Source organism: Myotis lucifugus, unplaced genomic scaffold (assembly GCF_000147115.1).
Source record: "Myotis lucifugus unplaced genomic scaffold, Myoluc2.0 scaffold_97, whole genome shotgun sequence".
NCBI classification, from domain to species: Eukaryota; Metazoa; Chordata; class Mammalia; order Chiroptera; family Vespertilionidae; genus Myotis; species Myotis lucifugus.
This window is the reverse complement of record NW_005871145.1, coordinates 2,243,352-2,267,610: the sequence shown is the minus strand read 5'-3', so window position 1 is coordinate 2,267,610 and position 24,259 is coordinate 2,243,352. Positions and strand designations below refer to the sequence as shown.

The 24,259-nt window shown below is 37.6% G+C and overlaps 2 protein-coding genes and 1 pseudogene across 2 annotated transcripts; 2 read left to right on the top strand and 1 right to left on the bottom strand.

Annotated features, from left to right (window-relative positions):
• Positions 1–34: 34 nt before the first annotated feature.
• LOC102436675 (olfactory receptor 4P4-like) lies at positions 35–972 on the top strand. Its single transcript, XM_014458458.2, is given in 2 exon segments — positions 35–644; positions 647–972. Coding segments are annotated over 2 exon segments (936 nt in total).
• Positions 973–4,013: 3,041 nt separating this feature from the next.
• On the bottom strand, positions 4,014–10,074 carry LOC111826695 (annotated as a pseudogene).
• Positions 10,075–18,299: 8,225 nt separating this feature from the next.
• Positions 18,300–19,316, top strand: LOC102436361 (olfactory receptor 5D13-like). The gene has a single exon (XM_023756528.1). It carries the CDS (start codon positions 18,300–18,302, stop codon positions 19,314–19,316), a length of 1,017 nt encoding a protein of 338 aa, XP_023612296.1.
• The last annotated feature ends 4,943 nt before the right edge of the window (positions 19,317–24,259 follow it).

Sequence of the window (24,259 nt, the reverse complement as noted above, 5' to 3'; positions counted from 1 at the left end):
GGGAACTATTAATGCATTTTCTCTGCACTGGGCCATGGAAAATAGAAATAATGTCACTGTGTTTATTCTCCTGGGACTCTCTCAAAACAAGAACATTGAAATCCTCTACTTTGTATTGTTTTTACTTTGTTATATTGTTATTTGGATGGGAAATTTGCTCATAATGATTTCTATCACATGCAGTCCGCTAGTTGACCAACCCATGTATTTCTTCCTTAATTGCCTCTCTCTCTCTGACCTTTGCTATACATCAACAGTGGTGCCCAAGCTACTGACTGATTTACTGGCAGAAAGGAAGACCATTTCCTATAACAACTGCATGACACAGCTTTTTATCCTTCACTTCCTTGGAGGCATTGAGATCTTTATCCTCACAGGGATGGCCTATGACCGCTATGTGGCCATCTGCAAGCCCCTGCACTACATGATCATCATGAGCAGGCAAAAGTGTAACAGGATCATCGTAGCTTGTTGCACTGGGGCATTTGTCCACTCTGCCAGTCAGTTTCTTCTCACCATCTTTTTACCGTTCTGTGGCCCCAATGAGATAGATCACTATTTCTGCGACGTGTATCCTTTGCTGAAATTGGCTTGCACTGACACCTATGGAATTGGTCTCTTGGTAATTGTTAATTCAGGTCTGATCGCTTTGGTGACTTTATGATTTTGATGGCGTCTTACTTTATGATATTTTACACCATCAGGGCTTCCCCTGCAGAGAGCCGTGCCAAAGCTCTTTCCACTTGCGGTTCTCACATCACAGTGGTGGTCCTGTTCTTTGTGCCTGTCCTCTTCATTTACATTAGACCAGCCACAACTTTTCCAGAAGATAAAGTGTTTGCTCTTTTCTACACCATCATTGCTCCCATGTTCAACCCTCTAATCTATACACTCAGAAACATGGAGATGAAGAATGCTTTGAGGAAAGTGTGGTGCCAGAAACCATTTTTGATTGGAAGGCAGGTCATCTGAAGGGTACTTTCCCTTCCCATTACATACCCTGTTCAAGTGAAATTTGTTTCACTTAAGATTATTAAACCAGGAACTATGCTGTAAGAAAAATAACCATGACCCTGCTGTCATTTCATTAATATTGTAATTTATTATAACATACTTTCTTCTTTATTTATTGATCTGTATTTCTTATTTATGTCTTCAAATAATTTGAGTCATCATTTCCTTAAGTTATGTTATGCTTTTCTTTGATATTGTTTTCTCTTGTGATATTTGCAAGTTGCTAACTGGTGATCACTTTTTCAATCTACCTGTACTCTGGTTCCATGAATGAGTTTTCAGATGAACTCTCATATTGATCATCCAAGATCCAGATAACCTTCTGGATCTAGGATGACTTTGTTACCCTCCTACATTCTCATCAAAAAGAAGCATCAGAAATTTAGAATTATTTTTACTACTTAGCTTATGATTTTCACATTCATTGTAACAATTTAAAAATAAAAAATTAGTCATGTGGGCACTAAACAATAAAAATGTTATTTATGTAAAAATAATGGTTATATAAAAATTGGAAGAGTTTTTCTAAAATGATTTTAATAAAAGCATTTTTAAATCACAAAATTTTAATAATCACAGAAAATTTTGCTATCAAACTCTTCTTAATGTAGTAATGAAATGGTGGCATTGGTTATAAATAAAGTAGCCATATAATTTATTGTCCAAACTAAGCCACTTTTGAGTGTATAGCAGGGGTCTAGTTATTATTAGACACAGATGGGATTATGCCAGAAGAGTGAAATGCCTGGCTACTTTTAAATGTCTGAGAAGAATGGATACCCCAGTGAAAAGGTATTTGGAGCCAGTGGATTGTAAAAACAAATGTAAATGCTGGTATTGAAATGACCTGATCTAGAGTACGATTAAATTTTTTTTCTATTACCATCAAAATGAGAATGACAAATTTCCAGTTTCTAGGGAACTTCTATGGATTTAGATAGCTATAGAGTTCTATATAATTGAACTTTTCAAATAATTGATTGAATAACAATTTTGTTGATTATTTAATAAAAGAGGACTCATTAGACATCATTAAAATAACATGGTGGAATGGAGTAAGACATTATATTGCACAAGTTAGGGAGAAAAAATGGATATAGGCTGAATATATAAATGAATCCTATATAATAAAAAGGTAATATGCAAATAGTCCAAACGGCAGAACAACCGAACAACCAATCAAAGTGCAATATGCTAATGATATGCTAAGGCTGCTCAACTGCTCACTATGATGTGCACTGACCACCAGGGGACAGATGCTCTGACCAGTAGGTTAGCTTGCTGCTGGGGTCAGGCCAATTGGGACTGAGCAAGATGGGCCGGACACGCCCTGGAGCCCTCCTGTGGTCCTTCCCAGGCCCGATCATGCACCGGTGGGGTCCCTCAGCCTGGCCTGCACCTTCTCGAAATCCAGGACTCCTAGGGGGATGTCGGAGACCCGGTTTCAGCCCGATCCCACAGGGCTCATGACTGGCGAACGCTGCTGCTACAGCAGCGCAAGCCTCTCCGCATCAGGGCTGATTGGGCGTGAGCCTGCGGCAGGCTGGGATGAGCGGGAATGGTAGGTAGGAGCTGCAGGCAGCGTTGGACTGTTGGTTTCAGCTCAATCCCTGCAGGCCACCCAGAGGGAACCCACCTGTACACAAATTCATGCACCGGGCCTCTAGTATATAAATAAAATGATAAAATAATGTAATGTGTATAATGGAAAATTGTAGAGAAGTTCAAATAGAGAAATATTATTGGAGACTTGTCCTTAAAAGTAACGTGTTTGTAGATGTATTAAAAATTCAAGAAAATTGTTATTTGAGCAGTTGATAATGGAATTTAGAGTGAAATTATAATGCAGTCTACACCATGATACATGTCAATTTGCATTAATTTATTAAAGGTTACTTTGAAGCAATGAAAAAATTATTAACAAATGTTTTATTTTTAATACTTTATTTTGGTTAAACCTTTAAATTTATCATCCAATAAAATACATTTTATTATTAGTTATTGAGTAATTATAAAGTTACACTAATAACTGAGATGACAATTATAGCCAAGTGCTCTCTCATCATGCTCAAAATAAAAAAATATGAAGTTGGTACAGTTGAACACAAAAAGGTAGATGAATAATATCATCCTAGCTGAGGGGCCCTAGTAAGGCAATTTTGCTTTCTTCCTCTATAAAAAAAGCTAATAGTAACTACCTCATGAGGTAATTGTGAGGATAAATGAAAAAGAGTATTGCTCTTCAAATAGAAACTGCTGAAAATAATTTTATTATTGTTGTTATTATTTTTAATGTGTAAATTAATTTTGCGAAACATTTGAACTGAGAATTTTAACATAATATTTCACATTATACAAACATTTTAATCATGTTAGAAATATAAGCATAAGGTTTTTCTAACTTATATCCATACATGTTTAAGAAACATTGTAATAAAATATGATTTCAATCAACATTTTGTATTTGTGAACATTTTTTTCTTAAAAAGCTCTAAGAACTGTAGTTTTGAAATAATGATTTAACTATCTGCTTTATTTACCAATCGAGTAAACTGAACTCTGAGAATTAAAATTTCTCTAATCATCAAACAACCTAGAGAAGAAATTAGTCAGGTAAAAAAAATATGAACACTTCAAATAAATTGATGAAACTATTAAAGTTTTATTTCAAACTTGTCAGCAAGGAGGAAGTCCTCATAAAAACTAGATCAAGGATATTACTCTTGATAGAAACAGGTATAGAAGAAAACGTAGAAAGTAGAGTTGGGAGAGATTTTTCGATTAGATAAATATAAGAAAGAATGATTAAAAATTTTAAACAAGGGGGGCAGGGGCACTACAAAGGGTCAATGGGGAAAAAAGGGGACATATGTAATACTTTCAACAATAAAGATTTTAAGAATAAAACATTAATAGAGGAAAACATTTTTTAAGCAAAACATATGTTTGGGTGAGTGATTTCAACTCCCCAAAGATGCTCTTAATTGCATTAAATTCCATCAAAGGATTGCGCAAATGATTTTCTCCCCAGAAGGGTCTCTAAGGATTGTCAAATATCTTTCCTCAAATATGAGGAATTTTTCTTCTTAGGAAACTTCTTTGACTGATGAAATCCTTGAAGATGCTTCACTAAGAAATTTTTTTCTTATATTTCTTATTTTAATTTATATGATGAACTAGAGGCCCGGTGCACAAAAATTTGTGCACTGGCGGAGGGGGTGTCCCTCAGCCCCACTTGTGCCCTCTCACAGTCTGGGACCCCTCGGGAGATAACTACCTGCTGGCTTAGGCCCGCTCCCGGGTGGCAGAGGGCAGGCCCAATCCCTAGGTGCAGCCCCTGGTCAGGCCCAGAGCAAGGCCGATTGGGGAGTTGGGGCGCCACCCCCTGTCATGCACAGAGCAGGGCGGATCAGGGGGTTGGGGAGCTCCCCCCTGTCATGCATAGAGCAGGGCAGATCGGGAGGTTGCTATGCCACCCCCAGTCACGCTCAGGGTAGGGCTGATTGGGAAGTTGGGGCACTGCCCCCTGTCACACTCAAGGCAGGGTCAATGGGGAGGTTGTGGCACCACCCCCGTCATGCATAGAGCAGGGCCCATTAGGGGGGTTGGGGCTCCGTACCCTGTCATGCACAGAGCAGGGCCGATCAGAGGGTTGGGGAGCTCCCCCCTGTCACGCACAGAGTAGGGCTGAAAGGGGAGTTGGAGCACCGACCCCTGTCACACACAGAGCTGGGCGGATAGGGAGGTTGTGGCCCCACCCCCTTTCACACACAGAGCCTCAGGGCGATCAGGGGGTTTGGGCGCTGCCCCCTGTCAAGCTGCTCCAGGGGCCAGGAGGCCTCACGGCTCATCTGACCCCAGTGCTGGGAGGCCTCGCGGCTCCGCTTGACACCACTGCTCCGCTGTTCCTGGGTTCGGGAGGCCTCACGGCTCCATTGATCCCGATGCTGGGAGGTATATTACCCTTTTACTATATAGGATAGAGGCCTGGTACACGGGTTGGGGCCGGCTGGTTTGCCCTGAAGGGTGTCCTGGTTCAGGATGGGGGTCCCACTTGGGTGCCTGGCCAGCCTGGATGAGGGGATGATGGCTGTTTGCCACTGGTCACACCCCCTTCAGGGTGGGGTCCCCACTGGGGTGCCTGGTCAGTCTGGGTGAGGGGCTGAGGGCCGTTTTCAGGCTGGTGGGCGACTGAAGCTCCCAACCTCTCCTTTTTCCTTTTTTTTTTTATTCTGGAGTTTATTTATCTATGGCTGTCACCGGCTCCAGCTTGAGACCTCGGCTGCTGAAAGCAGGGATCTGGGTTTGTTTGGGTTCTATAATTGAAACATTGTTTCAGTCCTGCTTGCTCCAGCTCTGACGGCTGAAAGCAGGTTTCTGGAGTTTGTTTAGCTTCTATATTTGTAACTATGTTTCTTAGAGAGCAGCTCAGAGGCCAGCAAGGCAGGCGGGGAACATTGGCTTCCTCCGTCACTGAAGCAAGCAAGCCTCCTGTTCACTTCAAGCTGCCTGGCTGCCGGCCGCCATCTTGGTTGGCAGTTAATTTGCATATCGCCCCGATTAGCCAATGGGAAGGGTAGCGGAGGTACGGCTAATTACCATGTTTCTCTATTATTAGATAGGATGATTAATGTTCAAAAATGCTATTTACATGTTCATCATTTTGCTGGCATTATTAATGCTTTAATCATTGGTTAAAATATAGTCAATTTTTATAACTGCTCATATGAAATTGAAAAAAATTCTTTGAGATATATGTGGTTACATTGCTTGGGAATGTATCCCTAGTTACTAAGTATTTGAATTTTTTCTTTTGCCTTGATTGAGAATCTCTGTGTATGTCTCTTCCCATCTCCTATAGTTTCTGCTTAGTGGCTATTCTTGCTTTGTCATTGGGTATATACATATTAATAACTGCTCTAACTTCATTGTGGATTCTAGCTTATTGTAACATAGTGTTTGTTTCTTTTAATACAGTTAAAGCTTTATGCTCTGCATTCTCCTTTTTTCACATATCATTTCGGCATCCTTTTTAAAATTTGACTTGTATAATATCTTTATCCAATTATATATATGTTAACATGCATATAGAAAAGGGCACGAACAGCACCACGAGTTTTAACAAAATGAGCACACATCTCTAACAAGCACAGAGGTCAAGAAGCAGGACATGAACATAATTCAGAAGCATATCTGGTCATTTTATCAGCCTCCTCTCATGCAAATAAAATTAATATTCAAATTTATAACACCAATATTTTACCTGTTTTTAACTTTATGTAAATAAAAGTATACAGGATATGCTTTTTTGTATCTGGCTTCTTTTGATCAACAGTATGTTTATAACATTTATTCATCTAGTTGTTTGCAAATTTCTTTTTTCTCTTTGCTGTTTAGTATTCACTGTATGGACACACCCCAAGTTTTATACATAAAAGTGTTGATAGCTTTCTAAGGTGTCTTTTTTTTTGAAAAACATTCTTGTATATTATCATAATTTTGCCATAGAGTTGGGTGAACATAAATAAATGTTTCTGTGGGGTATAGGCCTGGGTAAATTTCCTGGTAAGTTATGCATGTTTTCATCTATTTTAGTTATTATAAAAATACAGAGTGGGGCAAAAGTAGGTTTATAGTTGTGAATACATAAAGCACAGAGTTTATTCTTATCTTAATATTTATTAATTATTGTATTATTTTTCATACAAACAACTGTAAACCTACTTTTGTCTACCCCTTATATACAAAGCAAACTATCTCTAAAGAAAGCTCATGCAGTTACAATAAAATCAAGTTTTAAGTAAATATAACTACTAAAGATAGAGAAGATTATTTCATACTATATAGAAGTTTCCCTAATAAAAAAAGATTACAATTCAAATGTTTGTGCACTCAATGATGGATCTTCAAAATAGGTAAAAAAATTTCCAGAGCTATTAGAATAGACAAGTCCTTCATCATCATGGGAGAATTTACCATCCTTGTTCAGTTGATGAGTAAAGCAATACATGTCTAAGGGTATAGAAGTTCTAAATGATATAATGAACATATTTGACCTAGTTAATGCTTACAGAATATGACTTCCAAGAAAACCAGCATTCACATGTTTTTCAATACAATAGAAAATTTACCACAATTGATCATTTGCTGGATTTTAAAGCAAGCCACAATGAAATTAAAAAGGCTCAAGTCATTCAGAATATTTTCTATGACAACAATGAAATTAATTTAGAAATTACTAACTTATTTTTTAATTTTAACTTTACTGGATCTCTTTGCTTCTGAGTTTCTCAAATATATAGGACAGTGTTGGATTTAACTTTGTCATTAAATCTATTAATGTAATTAAATGTTCTGTTTCAATTCTGTAATGTTTAATGTCATATACATGACACCTTCTATCTATAAATGCATGCATATATAAATGACACATGTGTGTGTCATATAAATAGGTAAATGAATTTTCAATTTTAGTTTGCTTGTTGCTTTTAGAAAGAATTGTATTTTTGAAAAGATTTTTATTTTTATACCAATATCTGTATATATTTTGAATCCACTTTTTATTTGTGCATTTATTTAGTATAAGTGAATTGAAGTAAGCTGTTAATATGCTTTATTCCCTATACTATGTGACTGTGTAAGTGACCAAGCTAACACTGCTACACAATATTTGTAGCTCAAAATTAATAAATGGAAAAATAAAGTTAAACATTAAAGGTGTCTATGCTTGAATGTGGTCAAGTAATTCACCATCTTTGGACATTTGTTCCCTTATCCTTGAAAGAAAGGGGTGTGGGATGAATATATTCAAACTATGAACATTTTGCTTTCCATTGGTTTCTCTGTTGCTCTCTTTAAAGCAATCAATAGGATGAGATTTGAGTCTTGATTTAAATTATGGTGTCACCCTGCCATCTAGTGGATGTTGTATTTGTATCGGTTGCAAAGGAAAGATAAATTCAGACTTTCTGCTACGATTTTTGCAGAGGGATTTTGTAGTGGACTATTTGAAGAACAATCTAATTATTTTGTAATTCTGTTGAGAATAAGACCACAAATATATGAGAGCCTAAGCTGCAATACTGGGGGAAATTAATACCAACATTTTTTCTCATTACATCAAACTAAAATGAATGAAAACAAGTAAAAAGTTGTCCCTTGCTTAAAATAATATTAGAATGGAAATTAAGAAACCCATACCACGTTTTTCTTTACTCTTTAATCCTTTTTGAAATATGTGCCATACAGGAGACCCAGCTTAGATCATGGAAAGGTAAAGGAAATTGTCTAATCTCATTATTTGAGAATTATCCTAGATATACTACGTAGAGCACTAGTCATGGGTACACACTTCATACTTTCTATTCTCAAAGGTATTGCTATCTCTATCTCTGTTTCTATCTCTGTTTCTGGCCCTATCTATCTATATATCTACCTATAATCATCTATTTATCCATCCATCACCTATTATCATATTGGATTTGAGAGGCTATTTCAAATTACATTTCTTACTTTTCATAGTATGCTATATTTTTATACTTCTATATGTTTGCAAGAATGGTCTCCTCATTTATACACAAGAATTAATAAAGCCTGAATTAAACCAAATCCTTATTGGCTAGCAAGGTTAGAGTATGCCTATTTAATTACTATAATAATTACTTTTATAGGATGGGCAGTTCAACCAACCTGTCAGGTGTGAATACATTCTGTTTTGTTTTTTTTTTATCTTGGAAATTTTTATTTGCCAGCATTTTATTAACGAATGATGTGGCTGTATATTGCTTTCAAAAGGCAGTAAGAAAGTAGCTATTTAGAAAGAGGGAGTGCATCAGGTTAGGAACATTATACAAAATGAGAATCCCACACATGGAAATACGTGGTCAAAGGTTAGACTAACAAACACCAAACAGGCTCTCTTCAAATGAGAGCTCTCCATTTCGTTGAGAAGAATCTTCTCTCTCAGACTTCTACATACACTTCATAATGAACAAAGAGCTTACTGCTTTGTAAGTTGAGGTATGGCAACATAGCTATGTAATGGCGAGAAGCTGGGATAGGGTTTGACCTCTGAGACCAATCATCTTTGAGGTAGTGGTTCCAGCCAGGATAGAGGAAGCTTGGGGAGGGCAAGGCAAACCACGAAGGGAGGGGAATGCAAGGAGCCTGCTACCCACTTTACCAAATGCAGCTCCAAAGGGATCTCCCTGCCCCACCCCACCTCACACAGTTGAGAAGTTTAATGAGGAAGGAGCCTGCACTGTTCATAAAATAATACCGTCCTTCCACTTTGTTTTGCTTTTTAAAGTGCAGCTCTTCAAGAATTTCATTTTTAAAAAATCACCTTTCCTAGCAGGTGAGTTCACTCTTCTGCTTACTTCCGTTTAACCCAGGTTTCTCATCCTCCTCATGCGCTTGCCTGGGTTGTCAGCGCTCAATCGGAAACACTGGCAAAACCTGGAAGAGGTTCGCCTGGCCGGTGGGAGTAAGGGCTTTGATGGCAGGTGTTGTTCGGTCATCCTTCTCGGGTGCTGGCTTCCAGTGACCACGATTTGTCTCAACCCGGAACCATGCTCCATTGAAAGGATCTAGAGGCCAGATGCCCGCTGGGCCACTTCTGTTCCTGGTGGTGACCGCTCCTTCCCTGGGGGCCAGGCCACCATCGGCAATAAGCGGAATATGGGCCAGTTTGAGACAGCTGCTTCAAAGTTTTCCGATTCGCCCAGGGTCTGCCCATTCTTTAAGAATTGCACATCCATGGTCATCGACGTAAGAAATCCCCAAAGGGATAACCCAGATTCCGGCCATGGTAAAAGTGGCCTCTGGAGTCTTGAGCCACAATACTGGTGCAGAGTGCGGTGGGTTGCAGGCCAGGCTGAGGTTCAGCACGAAGCACGTGCCTCGGACCTCATGGGTGTAGGGCTGGGGCAGGGATCCTTCCAGCTCCCCCACCGCCTTTCGCATCACTGCATGGACCCACTTGGGGACCTTATCCGTGGGGCAGGAGAGTGTAAACTGCGGCCTCCAGAGGGTTAAGAAGATGATTTTCAGTAGCCACATTCTGGGTTTTGAGAAGCATGAAGATGATTTGAAAACAATAGGATGTTTTGAGAAGACCAAAAATGAAGTGATCTTATTGAGAGCTCTATGCAAACATGAGGATCAGTTACAGGAGATGGGAAATGCTGAGAGACATTGTGAAGTTTCATTGTTTCTGTATTCTTTCTCAAGAGCCCTCTCCTTCCTTTTACTTACACTGAAGTTTATGTCTGTATAGCCCTTTCTCATGTCCTATCAGTGAAACTGGGCAACCCAGGGGCTATAGGAATTTTTGGGTACTGTGGGAAGTTCCTTTTTTGTTGTTGTTGTTTTCTGTGGTTTTTAAAGTAATGGGATGAATTCTTTCTCTTGAGGACACAGAAAGTAAGGCCAGCCTTTCACATTTAAGCTTTGAAATGCTTGAAGACATTCCTGAGAGTTCCCTTTTGTTTTTCTTCGTATTAGAGACCTTCAGGCCCCTGATTAGGTTATTAGATGCTGGATGCTATATCCTCATATATAATACCACTGTTGATTACTTGACATTGCAAGGTACCTGTACAATTATCATTAGTTAGTGGAACCATTGGCTTACCTGCAATGAAAGGCTGTCAAGAATAAAAAGTTCCTTTCCAAACTAAAATGAGAATGGGAGTTACCTCTTTCTGTCTGCATAAATAATTAGTGCAGCAAAATTAAATCCTGTGATTATAATATTAGAACCAAATTTCATTCCCAATACCTATACCTTTTTACAACCACAACCTCTTCATTATTCAACACTTGTCCTTTTGGTACAAAACCATATTACACGGTTCAAAAACTGACACAAATCCCTACTGCATCCCTTACAAATTTTGGCTCCTCCAATCCTCCAACCTTATCTTGTACTGCTACCTGCATAAAACCTACTTCTAATTGATAGAAATGTGAACATCCAAATTCCTACTTTGGTCCATACTATCTTCTCTGCTTTAAAAGTCTTTTCCTAGAAGTGGGATCACTGGGTCAAATGGCAGTTCCATTTTTAATAGTGAAGAAATTCCACGTTGTTTTCCATAGTGGCTGCACCAGTCTGTGGACTAGAAAGACAGATATCACATGATCTAATTTACATGTGGAATCTAATGAACACAATACACTGATTAATAAAATAGAACTAGAGGCATGGAAACATGGAACAGACTGATGAATCTCAGAGGGAAGGGGGGGCAGAAGAGATTAATAAAATAATTTATATGTATATATGCATTGCCCATGAACACAGACAATAGGGTATTGAAGGCCTGGGGCAGGGAGGGAATCAGATGGTGAGGGTTAAGGGGGAGGAAAAAAGAGGGGGGACAGCTCTAATACTCTCAACAATAAAAAAGTCTTTGTTTTTCTTTCTTGTTCCTGTAATCTATCTTAGTATAGTCTTGCCCCAAATTCAAAGTTTTAATATGATTTTGCCAATCAGGAAAAATCTTTGACATTATTCAATGATCTCAAGAGAAGTACTCTTAATATGCTTGACAAAAGTTTAAGTGAAAAACTAAACAAAAAAAAAACAACTTATGCATAGTGACAATGCAGAAAAGTAAAATATAATTTAAAGCAAATTATTGTTTCTCCCACTATATTATAATTACGTTATAATGATCACATTATGAGCCAGGTTCCTGTATTACTACTCAAAGGACATCTGCTTACTGAACTGGAAATAATTTTGGACCTTGTACAATCAAGTAATTAATTTGCTTTGCATGGGTTGACACACTATGAGTTACAAATCAAATCTTGTCTACTGTCTTTTTATAAATAAAATGTTCAGTTATTTATAAATAAACAGAGCCATGCCTATTGTTGTATTGCCTAGGGCTGCAGGCATGCTAAGACATAGAATTAAAGAGTTAAGGTTGAGACTATATGGCTTGCAAAGCCTAAAATATTTACTAGATGAATCTTTACAGTAAAAGTTTGCTGACACCTTTCTATTAAATCAAGTAAGGAGATTAAGAAATTTATATGTTAAGATATGGCAGATTCTTAAACAATATATATGTTATTTTCTTTTTAAAAAATATTAATTTTTTTATTTCTTCAACCATTTACATTTTCATTGCTCTTAAAATTTCAAATTGATAGAATGATTTTAAAAAAGACTTTTGATACAATTAGATATTTCTGAAATAAAATGTACTCAGTTCACATTTCCATATGTTTATAATAGCAAAATTTAAAGAATAATAAATGAAGTACCAATATGAGTTTTATTCATACCAGAAAGGAGGTGGCCAAAGCTCTCCCTGGACAGATGTTAATGAATGCCCTTTCTTTCTCCCTTCCTTCACTTCCTCTCCTCCCTCCCTCCCTCCCTCCCTCCCTCCCTCCCTTCCTTCCTTCCTTCCTTCCTTCCTTCCTTCCTTCCTTCCTTCCTTTATTGTTTCATTTAGTTTAATGCATGGGAGAGGGCTTTACAGTGGTTAAAAGAATGCCTAGTAGGTTCCGGGAGAGGCTCAGGTAAAAGCCAGACACCAGGGGATGCAGAGGGGCCCTCAAAGGCCTCTGGGCTCCACAGGCTCCTAGTCGTGCTTGAGGGTGAGCCTTTCCAAGAGATACTCGCCCAGCCCAGCCTGGGGGCCGGCAGCCTGCGGAGGTTAGTCAGGTGTCGCCCATCTTCTTGATGAGTTTCACCTCCTCACCCAGGAAGTGGTTCTCCAGGAAGTCGCAGAGCTAAGGGTCTGTGCGGGTAGAACCCAGAGCTTGCAGCTCCAAAAGGGCCTGCTTCAGGTTCCTTGCCAAGGCCAGGGCGGCTTCCATGGCGTCCTGAGTTTTGCCCACTCATCCTGGGAGGGCCTCAGCATGTCCTGGAAGAGAATACGGCCACCGCGCTGTTTTGCAACTTTAAGAGATGCTCAGCGCCCTCGTACTTCTTCTCCGCCAACTCCCAAAGAAGTGACCCACACCCCCGAGAGCCACATCATCCTGGTCAAAATAGAAGCCCCGAGAGAGGTAGGTGTGGGAGGCCCATAGATGCAGGTTGGCCGGGCGGTTGATGGTAGCCTCCACCTGGGTGGAATAATTCTGACCAATTTGGGAGCTCATGGTTGTTCGGCAATAAGGAGTTAAGGTAGAAAAAAAATGGTGTGTTGGCTGGTCTCAGAGGTGATTCTGAAGGTGGTGACTAGATAAGACGCTGGAGAGTGGCCAGAGGCTGGAAGAAGGGGAGGGAGTCCTTGGTCTGTTCCGTCCAAACACTGTTGAAGCAAGAGACAGCTCCGTGACTGCCTAGGGGACTCGAATGCCTTTACTTTAGGGCAGTGGTTCTCAACCTTCTGGCCCTTTAAATACAGTTCCTCATGTTGTGACCCAACCATAAAATTATTTTTGTGGCTATTTCATAACTGTAATGTTGCTACTGTTATGAATCGTAATGTAAATATCTGATATGCAGGATGGTCTTAGGCGACCCTTGTGAAAGGGTCGTTCGACTGCCAAAGGGGTCGCGACCCACAGGTTGAGAACCGCTGCTTTAGGGCCCCATGGTTAGTATCATCCAAGTGCTGACTGCTTCTTGTTTTTGCATATGACTGTCAGCTACCATGGGACAGTGACAATTAGAAGCAGCAGGACCTCCAGGTGTTTCTCTGTAATTATCCAATCGTGGAGTGTTTACATGGGTAATACATGGAGGTGTCTTTTTTATCCAATAATATTTATGAATATTACTTTTAAATAAATAAAATAGCAAATGAAAATGTTATTTTTCTTTTTTTAAATTCTTTATTGTTGAAAGTATTACATACGTCTCTTTTTCCCCCCAATTGACCTCTCCCCGGCCATTCCCACCTTCTAGCACATGCCCTCACCCTCCTACTGTCTGTGTCCATTGGTTATGCTCATATGTATGCATACAAGTCCTCTGGTTCATCTCTTACCCCCTCAAACCCCACCTTCCCTCATAGGTTGGACAGTCTGTTTGATGTTTCTATGACTCTGGTTCTGTTTTTGGTCATCAGTTTATGTTGCTCATTATATTCCACAAATGAGTGATATCATGTGATATTTATCTTTCTCCAACTGGCTTATTGCACTTAGCATAATGTTCTCCAGTTCCATCCAAGCTGTTGCAAATGGTAAGAATGCCTTCTTTTTTACAGCAGTGTAATATTCCATTGTGTAGATGTACCAGTTTTCTAATCCACTCATTTGCTGATGGGCATTTAAGCTGTTTCCAAATCTTATCTATGGTAAATTGTGCTGCTATGAACATAGGGGTGCATATATCCTTTCTGGTTGGTGTTTCTGTTTTCTTGGATTATATTCCTAGAACTGGGATTACTGAGTCAAATGGAAGTTCCATTTTTAGTTTTTTGAGGAAACACATACTGGTGGCTGCACCAGTCTGCTTTCCCACCAGCAGTGCAAGAAGGTTCCTTTTTCTCTGCATCCTTTCCAGCACTTGTCGTTTGTTGACTTGTTGATGATAGCTATTCTGACAGGTGTGAGATGGTACCTCATGGTTGTTTTGATTTGCATTTCTCGGATGATTAGTGACTTTGAGCATGTTTTCATGTGTATCATGGCAGAAGGTCTTCTGTATGTCCTCTTTCGAAAAGTGTCTATTTAGGTTCTTTGCCCATTTTTTGATTGGATTGTTGATCTTCCTTTTGTTAAGTTGTATGAGTTCCCTAAACATTTTGGAGATTAAACCCTTATAGGAGATAACATTGGCAAATATGTTCTCCCGTGCAGTGGGCTTTCTTGTTTTGTTGATGGTTTATTTTGCTGAGCAGAAGCATTTTATCTTGATGTAGTCCCATTTGTTTATTTTCTCCTTAGTTTCCATTGCCCTAGGGGCTGTATTGGTAAAGATATTGCTACAACAAATGTCTACTATTTTGCTGCCTATGGGTTCTTCTAAGATTTTTATGGTTTCCCATCTTACATTTAAGTCCTTTATCCAATAAATGTTATTTTTCAATGTCAATAATAATCGTAAGCAGTGAGTAGCGTTGCGCTCATATTTAGAAGAGCTGTACTATTTTAAGAAAATTGTTTTAATGAAAAATGAAGCTCAAAATATAATGTGAAGGAAAGGATAGTAGGCAGTATAACAATAATATGATACTTATTGTATAAGTTTTATATCAAGGTACACAGTAATAAATATATATTTACGTAGAGAGGTAAAACCAGAAATACAACCATGGTTAAGAGTAGTTCTCTCTAAATTTTGCACCAATAGTTGACTTTTCTTTTGTACATTTCTGTATTTTATAGGGATTTAAAGACAAAATGTTTTACATCTGGTTTAACATTTTCAAAAGACTGATAGGTTAAAGTTGATGATGAAATTATTGCCCAATCTTTAGAAGAAATTATATGCAATCAAAATATCACATGAGACATTACTTCATCTATCTGCTCGGTCTGCGGTCTCCAAGGCAATACTTCCATGATATTCTCCAGGGCTAACATCCCTGGGGTCTGGGTGGCGTATAAGTGTAACACTGCTTGGTGCTAGGATTCAGCTTTTTGGTTTCCCCTTTTCTCTGTCATCTCCACGTTTATTTATAATAGATTAGAGGAAATATCATTTCCCTTAAATATTACAACACACTGGAGACCCCTGTTAATATTTTCACAGGTTTGTTACCATATATATATATATTTAAAAGTTGAATTCTCAGCAGGAACTTTCCTGTAATTCATTAGTTTTAGCAAAGAAGCTTTAGCAAATGAATAAGTCAAATTCTTCTGCACTCAGGTGAGTTTATTCAATCTTATTTTATTTCACTTTAGAAAGAAGATAATGTACTCCAGTAATCTTTGCAGGAGGCAAACATGTGTGTCAATCTAACTGCCAGGATATCTACTTAGCCAACTGGAAGTATTTGAATATTCACTGACCTACATCACTAGGAAAGTTTCAGTTTTTGTTGATCACAACATTCTTATCCTTCTGTTTATATGCACAAGCTTTAATTTTAATGACAAACAAGAATTATGTTGTACTATATCATTTGTAATTATATATAATTCCTCAAGATAATTCTCAGAAGGGACAGATTTGGGGGTGAGATCCATATTTTATAATTTCATGCTTTCTAAAATGCCTATAAAAGTGCCAAACCGGTTTGGCTCAGTGGATAGAGCGTCAGCCTGCGGACTGAAGGGTCCCAGGTTCGATTCCGGTCAAGGGCATGTACCTGGGTTTCGGGCACATCCCCAGTGGGAGATGTGTAGGAGGCAGCTGATCGATGTTTCTCTCTCATCGATGTTTCTAACCCTCTATCTCTCTCCCTTCCTCTCTGTAAAAAATCAATAAAATATATTTAAAAAAATAAATAAAATGCCTATAAAAGTGTTGAGCACAGAGTGGCTATAAAATGAGAAAGCCACTCCAGGTTAGATGTCCCTGGAAAGAAGGCAACGACTGTGCACAGCACCTGGAGCTCTCAGTCAATGAGCGTGTTGACACTTCATAGGCCTAAATGAGGGGCTGTGAACTTTGCCCCCAAGTCTGATGGTATAAATACAGAAGGCAGGAGGTAGAGTGAAAAGCTACCCACGTGGAAAAGATATGTGTGTAGGAATGAGATGAATATATATCAGAAATTATATTTATCTTTCTTTAAATTTATTGGGGTGACATTGGTTAATAAAATTTTATAGGTTTCAAGTAAGCAATTCTATGAGACATCATATGTATATTTCACTGTGTGCCCACCACCCAAAGTCAAATATTCTATCACCGTTTATTTAATTCCCTTTACCCTTTATTACTCCTCAATCCCTTTTTTCTGTGTTCTTGAGTTTTTATTTATTTTTCTTGTTTGTTCATTTGTTGTTTTCAGTTTTATATCCCACATATGAGTGAAATCATATGGTTCTTAACTTTTCCTGACTTATTTCGCTTAGCATGATATTGTCAGGATCCATCCATATTTTTGCAAATGGCAGTATTTCATCTTTTCTTATGGCTGAGTAGTATTCCATTGTATATATGTAGCACGTCTTTATCCAATCATCTATAGAAGAAGGCTTTGGTATGTTCATCTTTGATGATGACTATTTCCTTGTCAACCCTGGGATTCTCAGACATTGTTACAACAGCCATAGAGAATAAATATAGATTTTGGAAAAAGTGAGCAAAAATGTGGTCAGTTATGGATTCGCATTCAATGAGTTTTATGTGAAGTTGAAAAATACATTCAGGAAATCATAATAAATGTGATGGAAGATCAAACCATAAGTATTAAATAAAAGGAATTTAAAGAAATAATTAAAGAAGACAAGGTACAAGGAGATGTGAATGATATGGTTATATATGTGGGAAACCTTTCAGTGCTGCCTGTGATCATGGAGGAGAAAGGCATGAAAACTGAGTGAAAACTATGGAGTGTTTAATTTCAGCTCATAACAAGACTTAGAATTTTGCAGAATTCTACATGGAATGACTTTCCTTTTATGCCTAGTGCTATGTTAGGTTTTAGTGAGCAGTCAGGAAATGGCGTTGAGAATAATTGCTTATAATGACAGAAAAAGGCAGTTGAAGCATTTTGGAAGAGCATTAGACATTTTAAAAAATCCATTGAATCCCTTTCCCCCATAAATGTCCTTATTTTATGCTACTTCAGGAAGATTAGGTCCCATGGGATTTTACTATGAGAACTTGTTTTGTAGGACTCAAGATATGTCTCAGTGCATTGTGAGTTTACAGAGTGGTTCTGATTTAATAGGCAAATCTAACTTCTTTAGTATTAGTATAAGCTTTTACCCCAAAAGGAAATTTAGAAATAGCTCTAGCAACAATAGAGAGAAAAAAAAGAAAAATTGTAACGACCATTTTGTTAGATCATTAATTTCCTTTTGAGTTTTAACTCTTCCTTGTTAAATTGGTTAAGCATGGAAGAAATTTTAGAAACTTATGATATGTATTTCCTCCAAGACAAGCATTTTAACTAAACTCATATTCAGTTAAAAAGCTAGACTGGTCCTTCTCACGATGCTAATTGTCTCTGAGGATACCGAGTCTGAGCATTTAAAATATAACAGAGAACTCTATTTTTGTTCTTCCTCTCTCAACTACCTTCTTTTATCACTTCACCTGCACAAATGTCATACTCACTCTAGAATTGTGATATTAGTCAAATCTAGCTTCTGAAATAATATAGCAAGTGAAAGCAAGTATTTTCCAAAACATTTTGTATATTCACTATGTCTCTCCACATTTGCTCATTTTAACCTGCCTTATCCAAATGTTGCTTCTCATTTCTCTGAGTCAACTTTCCTGTTCTGTCCACAGGAACCAAGAAAACCAGAGTGCTGACGTGACTTTCATCCTTTTGGGTTTCTCAGAATATCCAGAACTCCAAGTGCCCCTATTCTTGTTATTCTTAGCCATCTACACAGTCACTGTGCTGGGGAACCTGGGTATGATCATGGTTATCAAGATCAATCCCAAACTCCACACCCCTATGTACTACTTTCTCAGTCATTTGTCTTTTGTGGATTTCTGTTACTCTACAGTGGTTACACCCAAACTATTAGAAAACTTGGTTGTGGAAGACAGAACCATCTCCTTCACAGGATGCATCATGCAGTTCTTCTTTGCCTGCGTATTTGTGGTGACAGAAACATTCATGTTGGCCGCGATGGCCTATGACCGATTTGTGGCAGTGTGTAACCCTCTGCTCTACACGGTAGTCATGTCTCAGAAGCTTTGCTCCCTCTTAGTGGGTGCATCATATTCTTGGGGTATAGCCTGTTCCCTGACCTTTACCTACTTTCTATTGGAATTATCTTTCAGAGGAAATAATATCATAAATAACTTTGTCTGTGAGCATGCTGCCATTGTCTCTATGTCTTGTTCTGACCCCTACATTAGCCAGAAGATCATTTTAGTCTCTGCCACATTCAATGAAATAAGCAGCCTGATGGTCATTCTTACTTCATATGTTTTCATTTTTATCACAGTCATGAAGATGCCTTCAACTGGGGGGCGCCACAAAGCCTTCTCCACATGTGCCTCCCACCTGACTGCCATTACCATCTTCCATGGGACCATTCTTTTTCTCTACTGTGTTCCTAACTCCAGGAACTCATGGCTCATGGTCAAGGTGGCCTCTGTCTTTTACACAGTGGTCATCCCCATGCTGAATCCACTGATCTACAGCCTCAGGAACAAAGATGTGAAGGAGACAGTCAAGAAGTTATTCAACACTACATTGTCTTGTGATAAATGTAAAGCTAGAATATTAATTATTTCTTTTTGAGAGTATTGGTAAGAGTTATTCATTAGTAAATCAGTACATGAATCTATGGTAAGCTTGCAATTGATAGTCCAACATCTGTTCACCCTAATATTTAGTAAAACAACTTTAAAATTACAAATTATATTAGGGATGAAAGCTCTGATTACTTAAACTAAGTTTTTGATTAAAAAATTGGAGTATAAAGTTTTCTGTGATAGTATACATGACCAAGTGATTGTCCAGGTCAAATTTCAGTTTAATTTAAGCCATTTGAAGTGTGGGATTTTCGAGGTGATGTGAGCATCATAGCCTACAATGTAGTAATTTTATAATTTATTTATAGATTATTTTGGATGTTCAACATGCATATTATATAATCTCTGAATAAATATATTGTTTTTTTCAATATTATTTCTTTTATGTTTTCTTTTTGCTTTGGTTAACTTCAGTGCTAGGAATTTCAGTGTAACGTTGAACAAATAGTAAAACTGTGCATCCTTGACTTCCTGATGTCACAAGAAAAGCATTGAATATTTTATATTTAAAATGTTGTTTGCTATGTCTTTACAGAACCCCTTTCCCCAGATTAGCAAAGTTATGTTTTTTATTTGTATTTTTTTTTTTTGGTGAGTGTTGAACTAAGCTACTTTTTCTTCATTTTAACACTTAAACATTTTAATGTAACAACTTACATTTTTTTAAATTTTCTAATATCAAACCAATTTTTTCTGAGAAAACAAATTTAAATGTCATATAATAGAATTTCCTATTATTTGATTAGATTAATGTGTCAATATTTTATTTGTTTTAAAATCATTTTTATTTTTAAAATACAATTGATATACATTATTATATTAGTTGTTGGTATACAATCCACTGATTAAACATTATATAACTTACTAAGTGATCATCCTGATAAATCTTGCATTCATCTGACACAATACATAGTTATTAGAATATTATTGACTATATTCCCTATGGTGTACTTTACATCCCCATGACTATTCTGTAACAACTAATTTGGACTTCTTCATCCCTTCACCTTTTCATCCATCTCCTCAACCTCCCACTCATCTGGCCACCACCAAAATGTTCTCTATGAGTCTGTTTCTGTTCTGCTTGTTTGTTTATTTTTTTTTTAGATTCAATTATTGATATATATGTATTTGTTGCCATTTTATTGTTCATATTTTTGATATATATTTTTCTTCTTCCTCTTAAAGAACACCCTTTGGGTAGAGTAATCTTGGTTATAGGTATTTGCTTTTCATCACTTTTGATATTCCTTGCCAATCCCTTCTGGCCTGCAAATTTTCTGTTGATGAATCAGCTGACAGTCTTATGGAAGCTCCTTTGTAGATTACTAACTGCTTTTCTCTTGCTGCTTTTAAGATTCTCTGTCTTTAAACTTTGCATTTTAATTATGATGTGTCTTGGCTTGGTGTGGGCCTCTTTTGGTTCATCTTGAGTGAGACTCTGTGCTTCCTGGACTTGTATGTCTATTTTCTTCACCAGGTTAGGGAAGTTTTCTGTCTTTTATTTTTTTCAAATATGTTTTAAATTTCTTGCTCCCTCTATTCTCCTTCTAGCATTCTCATGATGCAAATGTTGGTACACTTGATATTATCCCAGATGCTTTTAACCCTAGCCTCATTTTTGGGGGATTATTTTTTTTCTTTTTCCTGTTCTGATTGGGTGTTTTTTGCTTCCTTATATTCAAAATCACTGATTTGGTTTGACTACATCTAGTCTACTGTTGATTCCCTGTAAATTGTCATTTATTTCAGTTAGTGTATCCTTCATTTCTGGCTGGTTCTTTTTTTAATACTGTTGAGGTTCTCACTAAATTCATTGAGCATCCTTATAACCAGTGTTTTGCATTCTGCAATTAGAAGATTGCATGTCTCAATTTTGTTTAGTTATTTTTTCTGGAGTTTTATTCTCTTCTTTCATTTGAGACATGTTTCTTTGTCTCCTCATGTTGGCAGCCTCCCTGTGTTTGTTTTTATGTATTAGGTAGAGCTTCTATGTCTCCCAGGCTTGGTAGAGTAGCCTAATGTAGTAGTTCTATAGGATTCAGTAGCACAGTCTCCCTTATCACCCAAGCTGAGCACTTGAAGTACACCCTTGCCCCATATAGGCTCTGCACACCCTCCTCTGCTGACTGGTAAACAGAATTAAATAAAATAGTGTTCTGCTTTCTCTAACTAATCTTCTTATGAGACTACAGCTCTGGCTGACACCTAATTTGTACCCTAATGACTCTCTATGGAGTCCAGAAAGCCCAGCCAAGTGGTGCCCAGACTGCTGCCCTACAGAAAGTGTGATATAAAATATGTGTATTAGTTTAAGCCACTGAATAGATGGTAATTTGTCAGGTAGCATAGAAAGCTCATATACCAAGTAACATAGAAAGTTGCTAGCTTTGAGTCACTCTGGTGCAGAAATTGGGTCCAGAGCTGGTCCAGGGTATAGAGGTGTCAGTGATGAGGAACAGATGCAGTGTGGACTCAAGTCAATCCTATGGGGGGGAGTAACAATGCAGACCCACTAGGATTCTGGAGCAAGGCCATGCCATTACAATAAATAATTCTATTCCCCATGATCAATAGCCTCTGTTGATCTCAGAGGAGAGAGGAATCAGGTGGGGGAGGGGGCTTGATGAAAGAAGGTGACAAAATTAGCCAAGGAACATAAATGCATAACCCATAAACACAGACAGTAATGTGGTGATGGCCAGAGAGAAGGGGGAGTGGGGGTTGGGTGGAGGTGGGCAAAGGGGGGATGTGGATATCTGTAACAGTGTCAACAATAAAAATGAAGTAAGAAAATAGCTTCTGTTGTGTTGGGTTCCTGTAGAGAGTGTGGCAATGATGAGTTGGTTGTTGAGGGCCCAGGGAAAACTTACATGAATCTAATTGGGTGGTATTTGGGCATAGTGAGACCAATGGATTGGTTGGTACCCAGTGGCTTTAGGGAGCTAAACATGCTTCTAAAATATATTTTTCATTTTTAAGATGGTATAGGGACAAAGAGATTATATTATTCAATTCGGTTAATATAAGCTTGAAAGGGTAGATTGCTCATATATGGAAGATAACACATTAATTTCAAAAAATAAATCAATGTTTCCAAGAACAATAATGATTATTTTATGTGAAATGAAAAAGGCATAATAAAAGTTATATTATTTATGCATGTCAATGCATGCATGCACGTGTGTGCTCACACACACACACACACACAAACACATTATGCATAGAAAAGATAGAAAAATCGCACAGCAAATGTTAACAGAAATGATCTCTCAATAGTTGCATTTTAGCTTATTTATTTTTCCATTTGCAGTTTACTTTAGTCACCATATTTTCTACATCAATTTGTATATTTTATATAATTACATTTTTAAAAGAAATTTATAAGGTAGGCTTAATGAAGCATCATCTCCAGTGATTTAGAAGAAATTGCATTCTTATAAAAAATACATACAGGAGAGCATTCAATCTAATTTGTGAGTTTGTGATATAAAAAGAAATAATTCATTAAAGATTCTCTAGGGTCAAAATCCCCAAGGTCATGGAAGTATACATAAGCCCTACATAAGTTCTGGGAGTCAGATTCAGTTTCCAAATCAATTTCAATCTCTCTATCTCTCTGTTTTTCTGAACATTAAGAAAGAAAAATGTTGCCATTGCAACAATTAAAATTTATTGTAAACTTCTTTCATATTTACCAACTTCTTTAGATTTAAAATAATTTTGAATTCTGAGTGGGAACTTCCTTGGAGACTATTAATAGCAAAATACAGAATCTTCAGGTGAGTTGGTTTCAGGCTCTGTGACCTATCTTGTGTTCTCTCTCATTTATTTGGCATGAATAAAGAAGGTTGACTTACTGGGGGATAGCTAGGATAAGGCTTTAGGTAAAACTGAGCAGAAGAATTTAGATTTGATAAATTAGCTACTAGGAAGAAATCAAAGTTTTCAGAGCAAAGCCTGTTATGATAATCACTGTAATCAAGGGAAGAAGAAATTGATGCTCTCACAGTGCAGTCCGGCAGCAGGGAAGCTGGCTGGTACCAGCTACCATAATTCACCCGAGAACGATTGCAGTTTGCTAAGCCTCCCAAAGGCACCAATCTGTGGTTGTAAACAGAGGACAAGAAAGAGTCAGATAATAACGAGAAAGCAAAGGGGAAAACAGAGACAACTTGTGGAAGCAGAGTAATTGGTGAATTAAGACAAATAGGGCCAAGGGGAGATCCAGGAAAGAGCTGAGCTAGACTTAGACATTCCAAATTGTACCTAGATATTCATTGCTGCCCACTTTCATCCTTGATCTGTTTCTTAGATTAAAAAAATAATATCAGGGTTTAAAAATAATGCCATTTAGTCATAGTACTAAGGATAAAAAGAGGTGAGGATAGAGAAATCTGCATCTCCTGGATTCCATGATTACCAGATTTTGTGCTCAGTATATTAATATCATTTCCTAATTTAATTTTTACACACCTATGAAATATCTATTACCATGTCAATATTATTGATAAAGAAATTGAGGCTTAGACAATTCCAGTAATTCACCGAAGATCACACAGTACATGACAAAGCCTGAAACTGAATTTAAATATACGTTTTCAAAACCATGCTTTTTAAATCATGCTGATCTGTCATTAACTCCTTGTGCCTGCTGATTCACTTTTCCTCATGTAGAAAATACATGTTTGGAATGGCACAAGGGGCATTTAGCTATGAAGGGTATAACAGTTTCTTTTTACCTTGATCTGGTCAGGCAAAACTAAAACGGCATCTTTGTTTATGAGATTCATACTAATTGTCTTATATTAACCTGAACATTTCAGACATGTTCATGCTATTGGTTAATGGTAAAGGGAGGGGGAGGTGAATGGGAGATATCTGTAATACTATCAACAATAAAAATATATTTAAAAAGAAAACAAACAA